This window comes from Hypanus sabinus, chromosome 5 (assembly GCF_030144855.1).
Source record: "Hypanus sabinus isolate sHypSab1 chromosome 5, sHypSab1.hap1, whole genome shotgun sequence".
Classification (NCBI taxonomy): Eukaryota; Metazoa; Chordata; class Chondrichthyes; order Myliobatiformes; family Dasyatidae; genus Hypanus; species Hypanus sabinus.
Window position 1 is genome coordinate 186,939,795 of NC_082710.1, and position 12,635 is coordinate 186,952,429.

The following is a 12,635-nucleotide window of genomic DNA, read 5'->3' on the forward strand; positions in this document are numbered from 1 at the left end:
TGACTCTGCCATAGTTGGATGCATCAGCAGGGGAGATGAGGCTGAGTACAGGGCTACGGTGGGAAACTTTGTCACATGGTGCAAACAGAATCATCTGCAGCTTAACATGAAAAAGACTAAAGAGCTGGTGGTGAACCTGAGGAGGGCCACCCTTCTAGGTCCAGCAGTGACCCCCGTTTCCATCCAAGGGGTCAGTGTGGACATGGTGGAGGATTACAAGTACCTGGGGATACAAATGGACAATAAACTGGACTGGTCAAAGAATACTGAGGCTGTCTACAAGAAGGGTCAGAGCTGTCTCTATTTCCTGAGGAGACTGAGGTCCTTTAACATCTGCCGGACGATGCTGAGGATGTTCTATGATACTATGGTGGCCAGTGCTATCATGTTTGCTGTTGTGTGCTGGGGCAGCAGGCTGAGGGTAGCAGACGCCAACAGAATCAACAAACTCATTCTTAGGGCCAGTGATGTTGTGGAGGTGGAACTGGACTCTCTGATGGTGGTGTCTGAAAAGAGGATGCTGTCCAAGTTACATGCCATCTTGGACAATGACTTCCATCCTCTCCATAATGTTTTGGTTAGGCACAGGCGTACATTCAGCCAGAGACTCATTTCACCGAGATGTAACATTGAGTGTCATAGGAAGTCATTCCTACCTGCGGCCATCAAACTTTACAACTCCTCCCTAGGAGTGTCAGACACCCTGAGCCAATAGGCTGGTCCTGGACTTATTTCCACTGGGCATGATTAACTTATTATTATTTAATTATTTGCTGGTCCTGGACTTATTTCCACTGGGCATGATTAACTTATTATTATTTAATTATTTAGGGTTTTATATTGCTATATTTCTTCACTATTCTTGGTTGGTGCGGCTGTAACAAAACCCAGTTTCCCTCGAGATCAATAAAGTCTGCCTGTCTGTCTGTCAATTTTGTTTCCAAAAGGGTTTATCTAACGAATTTAATAAAAAGCACACAGCGCATATTTTCCTTACATGAATATAGTGATAAGTCAATTATAGCTCACTTATAGGTCAATAGATCATAACATTTTAAGTAACGTTTGGAGATTAAACACACAGCACATATTTTCCTCGTATGAACTTATAAAATCATTGCAACACACCAGTGAGAGTACAAGGTAAGGGCCGGAGGTCCCCGTACCGGGGCCACAGCTGTCGCAGTCCAGAGAGAGCAGCCGACAAAAGTTTGGCTCGAGGGATGACATACAGTAGATCACAGTGAGGTAGCTGCTCTGCTACTTACGAAACCCCGAGCCCGAATTAGGTCATCTGTGAATATTTTAGAACTGGGTTCCTTTTGTGTGCTGAACAGATATAGAGGTGGCGCCCATCTGTCCATGCTCCAAGCCAGTATCAACGGCACTTCATGCCAGCCGTATGAGGCGGCAGATTACCAGAGGCCAACCAGTGATCCCTGGCGCTAGGGTATCACTGTGTTTTGGCGACTGATGACCTCACGTGGGCAATGACTTTGTGTGTGTAATGACCTCGTGTGTGTTCAAGTTCAACAGTGGGCGTGACAGGGAATGAGGAGAGGTGCAGCTGACTGATATTGTTTCATACCGTATCCTCGCGGCCCAGTAGCACATGCTTTGCGGCCCGGTGTTTGGAGACCACTGCAAATAGGAGATCTCTTATTGCATCCTCTCTATTTGGTACCTCTATACACGATCATGTGTGGAAACGATCAGAAACATCCTGGACACTAAACTTGGGAGGTAAACTACCTTCTGCGTTTCTTTCCTGCATCCACAGAATCACCTATCTGACCCACTAACTATAGAGTTCCCTATCACTGCCATCCTCTTCCTGTCCGTACCCATCTGAGACACAGGACCAGACTCTGTGCCAGAGGCGCGACCACTGTTGCTTCCCTCAGGTAGGCCATCCCCTCCCAACAGTACTCGAGCAGGAATACTTATTTTTAAGGGGGACAGCCACTGGGGTACTGTCTAGTACCCACTTCTTGCCCTTCCCTCTCCTGACTGTTACCCACTTGTCAGACCATACTTGGAGTATTGTGTGCAGTTTAGGGCTCCTTATTTTAGAAAGGTTATACTGACATTGGAGAGGGTTCAGAGAAGATTCATGAGAATGATTCCAGGAATGAAGGAGTTACCATATGAGGAACGTCTGGCAGCTCCTGGGCTGTATTCCCTGGAGTTCAGGAGAATGTGGGGGGAATCTCGTAGAAACATTTCGAACGTTAAAAGTCCTGAACAGATTAGATGTGGCAAAGTTATTTCCCATTGTTTTCAAAGCTTGCAGAGAGATTTAGGCCAGTTAGAAGAGTGGGCTGAAAGCTGGCCGATGGAGTTTAATGCTGATAAGTGTGTGGTGCTACACTTTGCTAGGAATAATCAAAATAGGACATACATGGTAAATGGTAGGGCATCAAGGAATGCACTAGAACAGAGTGATCTAGGAATAATGGTGGATAGGGTGGTGAAGAAAGCTTTTGCTATGCTGGCCTTTATAAATCAGAGCATTGAGTGTAGAAGTTGGAATGTAATGTTAAAATTGTACAAGGCATTGGTAAGGCCAAATTTGGAGTACTGTGTACAGTTCTGGTCACCGAATTATAGGAAAGATGTCAACAAAATAGAGAGAGTACAGAGGAGAATTACTAGAATGTTACCTGGGTTTCAGCACCTAAGTTACAGAGAAAGGTTGAACAAGTTAGGTCTTTATTCTTTGGAGCATAGAAGGTTGAGGGGGGACTTGATAGAGGTATTTAAAATTATGAGGGGGATAGATAGAGTTGACATGGCTAGGCTTTTTCCATTGAGAGTAGGGGAGATTCAAACAAGAGGACATGAGTAGAGAGTTAGGGGGCAAAAGTTTAGGGGTAACACGAGGGGGATCTTCATTACTCAGAGAGTGGTAGCTGTGTGGAAATAGCTTCCAGTCAAAGTGCTAGAGGCAGGTTCGATTTTGTCATTTAAAAAAAATTGGATAGGTAGGTATATGGACAGAAAAGGAATGGAGGGTTATGGGCTGAGTGTAAGCGTTCTGCCGAGATGGCCTGTTTCCGTGCTGTAATTGTTATATGGTTATATGGTAGGGGGTTCTAGGACAAGGGGGCACTACTTCAGAATTGAAGGATGTCCATTTAGAACTAAGATGCAAAGAAATTACTTTAGTCAGAGGGTGGTAAATCTGTGGAATTTGTTGCCATGAGGGTATGGAGGCCAAGTCATTGGGTGTATTTAAGGCAGAGATAGATAGGTTCTTGATTAGCCAGGGTATCAAAGGGTACGGAGTGAAAGCAGGGGAGTGGGGATTACTGGAAGAATTGGATCAGCCCATGATTGAATAGCGGAGCAGAGTCAATGGCCAAATGGCCTACTTCTGCTCCTATATTTTATGGTCTTATGGTCTTAGTTTCCAGCATCTGCAGAAAACGCTGTATTCAGAATGTGCTCTTGCCTTAATGTTTGATCCTTAAACTAAAGTAATAGGTAGAAGTTATCTGACTGTGTGTGATATCATGAGGTCTTTTGTCTCTTTTCCAGGATTTTCCATTGCATACCGAGCAGGTTCTGGAATTGGTTGCATCCTCTGTTTGGCAACAGTTACCTATGTAATGGTTCTTTTTCTGCATCATCACTCACAGGACTCTTTGTCCTTCCTTTCCAATTACTGTAAGTTAAAGCTTTGTTCCAAATTTTGTAGATGTTATGAAGATAGGTGGAAGGGCTAGTAGTTTTGAGGAAGTAGAGAGGCTACAGAAGAAATTAGATTAGGAGAATGGGTAAACAAGTGGCAGAAGGAATATGGTGTCTGGAAGTGTATGGTCATGCACTTTAGTAGAAGAAATTAAAGGGTAGTCTATTCTCTAAATGGAGCGAAAATTCAAAAATCTTTAGGGAGTCCTTATGCAGGATTCCCTAAAGGGTAAATTGCAGGTAGAGTCTGTGGTGAGGAAGGCAAATGCAATGTTAACATTCATTTCAAGAGGGCTAGTATATAAGAGCAAGGATGTAATGTTGGGACTTTATAAAGCACTGGCTAGGCCTCACTTGGAGTATTGTGAATAGTTTTGGGTCCCTCCTTTTTGAAAGATTGTGCTGACACTGGAGAGAGTTCAAAAGTGGTTCGCAGAAATGATTCCAGGATTGAACGGGTTGTCATATGATGGCTCTGAGCCTGTATTCACTAGAATTCAGAAGACTGAGCAGTGACCTCATTGCAACCTACCGAATTTTGAAAGAGTGGATGTTTCCTATGGTAGGCTAGTCTATGGCCAGAGTACACAGCCTCAGAATAGAGGGGTGTCCTTTTCGGGCAGAGATAAAGAGGAATTTCTTTGGTGAAAGTATGGTGAATCATGGAATTTGTTGCCGTAAGTGGCTGTGGACGCCAGGTCTTTAGTTATATTTAAGGCAGAGGCTGATAGATTCTTAATTAATTGGGGCATGAAGAGATATGGGTATAAGGTGTGAGATTGGGACTATAAAGGATCAGCCATGATGAAATAGTGGAAAAAACTTGATGGGCCAAATGGCCTATTTCTGCTCAAATATGTTATGTTCTATTGTCTTTGTGCCATTTATTAACAGCAAGGAAGTATTTCAATTGCCTCATCACTAAGATCGCTAAGATGATCTGGCTTTATTAAGATTCCATGTGGGGAATTTCTACAAAGTCTACGAGATTGTTTTTAGAGCAGCTCGTGGTTCAGCCCCCTAGGGGATCAAATATTCTAGATTGAAGTCAAGTCAAGTCAAGTCACTTTTTATTGTCATTTCCACCATAACTGCTGGTACAGTTTACAGTAAAAACGAGACAATGTTTTTCAGGACCATGGTGCCACATGTAACAGTACAAACACTACATTGAACTACATAATAACAACACAGACAAAAAAATATACTAGACTACAGATCTACCCAGGACCGCCTAAAGTGCACAAAACAATGCAGGCATTACAATAAATAATAAACAAGAAAATAAGCACAGTAGAGGGCAGTAAGTTGGTGTCAGTCCAGGCTCTGGGTTATGAGGAGTCTGATGGCTAAGGGGAAGAAACATTTACATAGTCTGGTTGTGAGAGCCCAAATGCTTCAGTACCTTTTTCCAGATGGCGGGGGGAAGCATGGAAACATAGAAAACCTACAGCACAATACAGACCCTTCAGCCCACAGATCTGTGCCGAACATGTCCTTACCTTAGAACTACCTAGGCTTACCCATAGTCCTCTATTTTTCTGAGCTCCATGTACCCATCAGGAGTCTCTTAAAAGACCTTATCATTTCCGCCTTCACCACCGCCGCTGTCAGTACATTCCATTCACTCACCACTCCCTGCATAAAAAATTTACCCCTAACAATTCCACTGTACCTACTTCCAAGCACCTTAAATCTATGCCCTCTCGTGCTAGCCATTTCAGACTAAAGTGGATAGTAAAAGTTTTTTCCAAGTATGTTAAAAATAAGAGAAATGAGTGTGGCTATAGGACCGCTAGAAAATCAGGCAGAAGAAATAATAATGGGGGACAAGGAAATGGCTGATAAACTAAATGAGTATTTTGCATCAGTCTTCACTGTGGAAGACACTAGCAGTATGCCTGATTTTGTAGTGTGTGAAGAAAGAGAAGTAGGTGCAGTTATATTACAAGAGAGAGGATGCTCAAAAAGCTGAAAGACCTATCAACCAGATTAGGTGAATGGCACCCTAGAATTCTGAAAGAGAGAGCAAAAGGAGATTGTGGTGGCATTAGAAATTACCTTTCAGAAATCAATGGACTCTGGCATGGTGCCAGAGGACTGCAAAATTGCAAATGTCACTCCACTCTTTAAGAAAGGAGGAAGGCAGCAGAAAGGAAATCAGAGACCAGTTTGCCTGACCTCAGTGGTTGGGAAGATGTTGGCATCAATTGTTAATGATGAGGTTATGGAGTACATGTCACAAGACCAAATAGGAAGAAGTCAGCATGGTTTCCTTCATGGAAAATCTTGACTGACAAACCTATTGGAAATCTTTGAGGAGATTACAAGATCTCCTGCAAAATCTTTGAGGAGATTATAAAGGGGATGCAGTGGATGTTGTATATTTGGACTTTCAGGAGGCCTTTGACAAGGTGCCATATATGATGCTGTTTACCAAGTTAAAAGTCCATGGTATTACCGGGAAGTTCTTGGCGTGGCTGATTGGTAGGAGGTAGTAAGTGGGAATAAAAGGATCCTTTACTGGTTGGCTGCCAGTGACTAGTGGTGTTCCGCAGGGGTCAATGTGGGGGCTGTTTCTTTTTATACTGTATATTAATAATTTGGATGATGGAATAGATGGCTTTGTTGCCAAGTTTGCAAATGATACAAAGATTGGTGGAGGAGCAGGTAGTGTTGAGGAAACAGGTAGGCTGCAGAAGGACTTAGACAGATTAGGAGAATGGCCACAAAGTGGCACACAAAATACAACGTTGGAAAATGCATGGTCATAAACGTGCAGACAATTTGGAGAAGGAAGTCTGAGAATCAGAACGGGAGACCTGCGGGAACCATTTTGATTTTTTCTTCTCATCGGGGTTAAGAGAGGCGGGACCGCGCATGCGTGTGATGTCAGGAAGTGAAGCATGGAAGATTTAAAAGAACTGAAATCCTGATTCGGGTTTAGTTTGGAGAAGGAAGTCTGAGAATCAGAATGAGAGAGCTGCAGGAGCCATTTTGATTTTTTCTTCTCATCGGGCTTAAGAGAGACGGGACTGCGCAGGCATGTGATGTCAGGCAGTGAAGCGAGGAAGATTTTAAAAGGAACACAGCCTTATACAGCGGGCAGTGGAGTGAGCTGGGAACAGTGAAGGCTTAAGGGTTTTGGCTCAACAGGCTTAGGCGGAAACTGGAGAGGCAAGGTAGGTTTAGGTTTCAGTTTTTCCTGTTATTTGGGGAAAGGGGGAATTATGAGTGTGAGGGCAGCTTCTTGTTCTCGGTGTTGGATGTGGGAGGTCCTGGAGTCTCCTAGCCTCCTGGACGTCCATATCATCCAGGTGCTCTGAGCTGCAGCTCCTAAGCAACCATGTTAGGGAACTGGAGCTGCAGCTCGATGACCTGCATCTGGTCAGGGAGAGTGAGGAGTTACAGGCAGGTAGTCACACCAGGGCCACGGGAGGCAGACAAGTGGGTCATGGTTAGGAGAGGGAAGGGGAAGAGTCAGGTACCAGAGAGTACCCCAGTGGCTGTACCCCTTGACAATAAGTACTCCTGTTTGAGTACTGTTGGGGGTGGACTGCCTACCTGGGGGAAGCAACAGTGGCCATGCCTCCGGCACAGAGTCTGGCCCTGTAGTTCAGAAGGGTAGGGAAAGGAAGAGGAAAGCAGTAGTAATAGGGGACTCAATAGTTAGGGGGACAGATAGGCGATACTGTGGACGCAGTCATGAGACCCGGATGATAGTTTGCCTCCCTGGTGCCAGGGTCCGGGATGTTTCTGATCGCATCCAAGATATCCTGAAGTGGAAGAGTGAAGAGCCAGAGGTCATGGTACATATTGATACCAATAATATAGGTAGGAAAACGGAAGAGGTACTGAAAGGAGAATATAGGGAGTTAGGAAGGGAGTTGAGAAGAAGGACCACAAAGGTAGTAATCTCGGGATTACTGCCTGTGCCACGTGACAGTGAGAGTAGGAATGGAATGAGGTGAAGGATAAATGCATGGCTGAGGGATTGGAGGAAGGGGCAGGAATTCAAGTTTCTGGATCATTGGGATCATTTTTGGGGCAGGTGTGACCTGTGCAAAAAGATCAGGTTGCACTTGAATCTTAGGGGGACCAATATCCTGGCGGGGAGATTTGCTAAGGCTACTGGGGAGACTTTAAACTAGAATGGTTGGGTGGTGGGAATCAAATTGAAGAGACTAGGAGAGAGGAGGGTAGTTCACAAATATAGAAAGCTTGCAAACAGTGTGTGAGGCAGGTGATAGATAAGGGGAGTGCTCAAATCGAAGATATAGGGGAGAAGGAAGAAAGAGATAGTGAAGTTGTTTGTACTGTTAGGGATAAACAGAGAAGAAGAGGTAGAGAATTTCTTAAATGCATTTATTTTAATGTTAGCACCTTTGTAAGAAAGGTGGATGAGCTTACAGCACGGATTGATATCTGGAAATATGATGTTGTAGCTATTAGTGAAACATAGTTGCAGGAGGGGTGTGATAGAATTGGAGGAGCAAGAGGGGGAGGTGTTGCATTGCTTGTCAGAGAAAATATTACAGTGGTGCTTTGGCAGGATAGGTTAGAGGGCTCATCTAGGGAGACTATTTGGGTGGAATTGAGGAATGGGAAAGGTGTAGTAACACTTATAGGGGTGTATTATAGACCACCTAATAGGGAGTGAGAATTAGAGGAGCAAATTTGTAAGCAGATAGCAGATATTTGTAGTAAGCACAAGATTGCGATTGTGGGAGATTTTAATTTTCCACACATAACCATGTAACAATTACAGCACAGAAAGAGTCCATCTCGGCCCTTTTAGTCCGTACCGAACGCTTACTCTCACCTAGTCCCACCGACCTGCACTCAGCCCATAACCCTCCATTTCTTCCTGTCCATATACCTATCCAATTTTTTTTTGAATGGCAATATCGAACCTGCCTGTACCACTTCTAGTGGAAGCTCATTCCACACAGCTACCACTCTCTGAGTAAAGATCCCCCTCATGTTACCTCTAAATTTATGCCCCCTAACTCTGAACTCATGTCCTCTTGTTTGAATCTTCTCTACTCTCAATGGAAAAAGCCTATCCATGTCAAATCTATCTATCCCCCTCATAATTGTAAAAACCTCTATCAAGTCCCCCCTCAACCTTCTACACTCCAAAGAATAAAGACCTAACTTGTTCAACCTTTCTCTAACATTCTAGTAAATCTCCTCTGTACTCTCTCTATTTTATTGACATCTTTCCTATACTTCTGTGACTAGAACTGTACACAATACTCCAAATTTGGCCTCACCAATGCCTTGTACAATTTTAACATTACATCCCAACTCCTATACTCAATGCTCTGATTTACAAAAGCCAGCATATCAAAAGCTTTCTTCACCACCCTATCCACATGAGATTCCACCTTCAGGGAACTATGCACCATTATTCCTAGATCACTCTGTTCTACTGCATTCCTCAATGCCCTAACATATACCATGTATGTCTTTTTTTGATTAGTCCTACCAAAATGTAGCACCTCACACTTATCAGCATTAAACTCCACCCGCCATCTTTCAGCCCACTCTTCTAACTGGCCTAAATCTCTCTGCAAGCTTTGAAAACCTACTTCATTATCCACAATGCCACCTATCCTAGTATCATGTACATACTTCCTAATCCAATTTACCACCCATCATCCAGATCATTAATATATATGACAAAGAACATTGGACCCAGTACAAATCCCGGAGGCACCGGCCTCCAACCTGACAAATAGTTATCCATCACTACTCTCTGGCATTTCCCATCCAGCCACTGTTGAATCCATTTTACTACTTCAATATTAAACCTAATGATTAAACCTTCCTAATTAACCTTCCATGTGGAACCTTGTCAAAGGCCTTGCTGAAGTCCATATAGACAACATCCACTGCTTTACCCTCGTCAACTTTCCTAGTAACCTCTTCAAAAAATTCAATGATTTGTCAAACATGACCTTCCACGCACAAATCCATGTCGACTGCTCCTAATCAGACCCTGTCTATCCAGATAATTATATATACCATCTCTAAGAATACTTTCCTTAATTTACCCACCACTGACGTCAAACTTACAGGCCGATAATTGCTAGGTTTACTGTTAGAACCCTTTTTAAACAATGGAACCACATGAGCAATACGTCTATCCTCCGGCACGATCCCCGTTCCTAATAACATTTGAAATATTTCTGTCAGAGTCCCTGCTATTTCTACACTAACTTTCCTCCAGGTCCTTGGGAATATACTGTCAGGACCCGTCATAGACTGGGAAGCCCATTCTCTAAAAGGGATGAATGGTTTGGAGTTTGTAAAATGTGTGCAGGATAGTGTTTTGCAGCAATACATAGAGGTACCAACTAGAAAAGGGGCAGTGTTGGATCTCCTGTTAGGGAATGAGATAGGACAGGTGACGGAGGTATGTGTTGGGGAGCACTTTGGGTCCAGTGATCACAGTGCCATTAGTTTCAATGTAATTATGGAGAAAGATAGGTCTGGATCCAGGGTTGAGAGTTTTGATTAGAGAAAGGCTAACTTTGAGGCAATGTGAAAGGATTTAGAAGGAGTGGATTGGGACAATTTGTTTTATGGGAAGGATGTAATAGAGAAATAGCGGTCATTTAAAGGTGAAATTTTGAGGGTACAGAATCTTGGTGTTCCTGTTAGGTTGAAAAGAAAGGTTAAAACTTTAAGGGAGCCATGGTTTTCAAGGGATATTGGAAACTTTGTTCAGAAAAAGAGGGAGATCTACAATAAATATAGGCAGCATAGAGTAAATGAGGTGCTCGAGAAATATAAAGAATGTAAAAAGAAGCTTGTGAATGAAATTAGAAAAGCTAAAAGAAGATATGAGGTTGCTTTGGCAAGTAAGGTGAAAATAAATCCAAAGGGTTTCTACAGTTATATTAACAGCTAAAGGATAGTGAGGGATAAAATTGGTCCCTTAGAGAATCAGAGTGGACAGCTATGTGTGGAGCCGAAAGAGATGGGGGAGATTTTGAACAATTTCTTTTCTTCAGTATTCACTAAGGAGAAGGATATTGAATTGTGTAAGGTAAGGGAAACAATTAGGGTAGTTATGGAAACTATGATGATTAAAGAAGAGGAAGTACTGGTGCTTTTAAAGAATATAAAAGTGGATAAGTTTCGGGACCTGACAGGATATTCCCCAGGAACTTGAGGGAAGTTAGTGTAGAAAAAGCAGGGGCTCTGACAGAAATATTTCAAATGTCATTAGAAACTGGGATGGTGCTGGAGGATTGGCATATTGCTCATGTGATTCCATTGTTTAAAAAGAGTTCTAAGAGTAAACCTAGCAATTATCGGCCTGTGAGCTTGATGTCAGTGGTGGGTAAATTAACTGAAAGTATTCTTAGAGATGGTATATATAATTATCTGGATAGACAGGGTCTGATTAAGAACAGTCAACATGGATTTGTGAGTGGAATGTCATGTTTGACAAATATTATTGAATTTTTTGAAGAGGTTACTAGGAAAGTTGATGAGTGGATGTTGTCTATATGGACTTCAGTAAGGCCTCACATGGAAAGTTAGTTAGGAAGGTTCAATCATTAGGTATTAATATTGAAGTAGTAAAATGGATTCAACAGTGGCTGGATGGGAGATACCAGAGAGTAGTGGTGGATAACTGTTTGTCAGGTTCAAGGCCGGTAACTAGTGGTGTGCCTCAGGGATCTGTACTGGGTCCAATGTTATTTGTCATATACATTAATGATCTGGATGATTGGGTGGTAAATTGGATTAGGAAGTATGCAGATGATACTAAGATGTGTGGCATTGTGGATAATGAAGTAGGTTTTCAAAGCTTGCAGAGAGATTTAGGCCAGTTAGAAGAGTGGGCTGAACGATGGCAGATGGAGTTTAATGCTGATAATTGTGAGGTGCTACATTTTGGTAGGAATAATCCAAATAGGACATACATGGTAAATGATAGGGCATTGAAGAATGCAGTAGAACAGAGGGATCTGGGAGTACAGATACATAATTCCCTAAATCATCTGATCTCTTTCTTAAGTATTTTCTTACTCTTTTTATACTCCTCAAGCATCTTATTTCCTCCCAGTTGCCTATACATGTTATACATCTCTCTCTTCTTCTTTATCAGAGTTCCAATATCCCTCGAGAACCAAGGTTCATTATTCTTATTCACTTTGCCTTTAATCCTGACAGGAACATACAAACTCTGCACTCTCAAAATTTCTCCTTTGAAGGCCTCCCACTTACCAACGACATCCTTGCTAGAGAACAACCTGATCCAATCTACGCTTTTTAGATCCTTTCTCATTTCTTCAAATTTGGCCTTTTTCCTGTTAAGAACTTCAACCCAAGGACCAGATCTTTATCCATGATCAAGTTGAAACTAATGATGTTACGATCACTGCAACCAAAGTGTTCCCCTACACACACTTCCATCACCTGCCCTAACTCATTTACTAATAGGAGATCCAATTTTGCATCCTCCCTAGTTGGTACATCTATATATTAATTTAGAAAACTTTCCTGAACATATTTTACAAACTCTAACCCATCTAGACCTGGGAGTCCTAGTCAATGTGTGGAAAATTAAAATTGCCTACAATCAGAATTTTCTGTCTCCTGCAGTTGTCTGTTATCTCTCTGCAGATTTTCTCCTCCAATTCTCGCTGACAATTGGGTGGTCTATAATACAACCCTATTAATGTGGTCATACCTTTCCTGTTTCTCACCCATATGGCCTCAGTAGACAAGTCCTCTAATCTGTCCTGCTGAAGCACTGCTGTACTATTTTCCCTGACTAGCAAAACCACCCTTCATCCCTCTGCCTCTATCACGTCTGAAACATCGGAACCCTGGAACGTTGAGCTGCCAGTCCTGCTCCTCCTGTGGCCAAGTTTCAGTAATGGCTATGATGTCATAATTCCACGTGTCAATCCAGGCCC

General features: G+C 42.7%; 1 protein-coding gene and 1 long non-coding RNA gene across 2 annotated transcripts in view; one reads left to right on the forward strand and one right to left on the reverse strand.

The window, feature by feature from the left end:
* Positions 1–12,635, reverse strand: part of LOC132394743 (uncharacterized) — an 887,546-nt gene that overhangs the window by 667,081 nt on the left and 207,830 nt on the right. The window lies entirely within an intron of this gene.
* LOC132394741 (uncharacterized) overlaps positions 1–12,635 on the forward strand; it is a 178,338-nt gene that overhangs the window by 101,028 nt on the left and 64,675 nt on the right. The window contains exon 5 of the mRNA XM_059971154.1: positions 3,541–3,669. Coding sequence (XP_059827137.1) covers positions 3,541–3,669 — 129 coding nt within the window. The remainder of the gene's footprint in view (positions 1–3,540; positions 3,670–12,635) is intronic.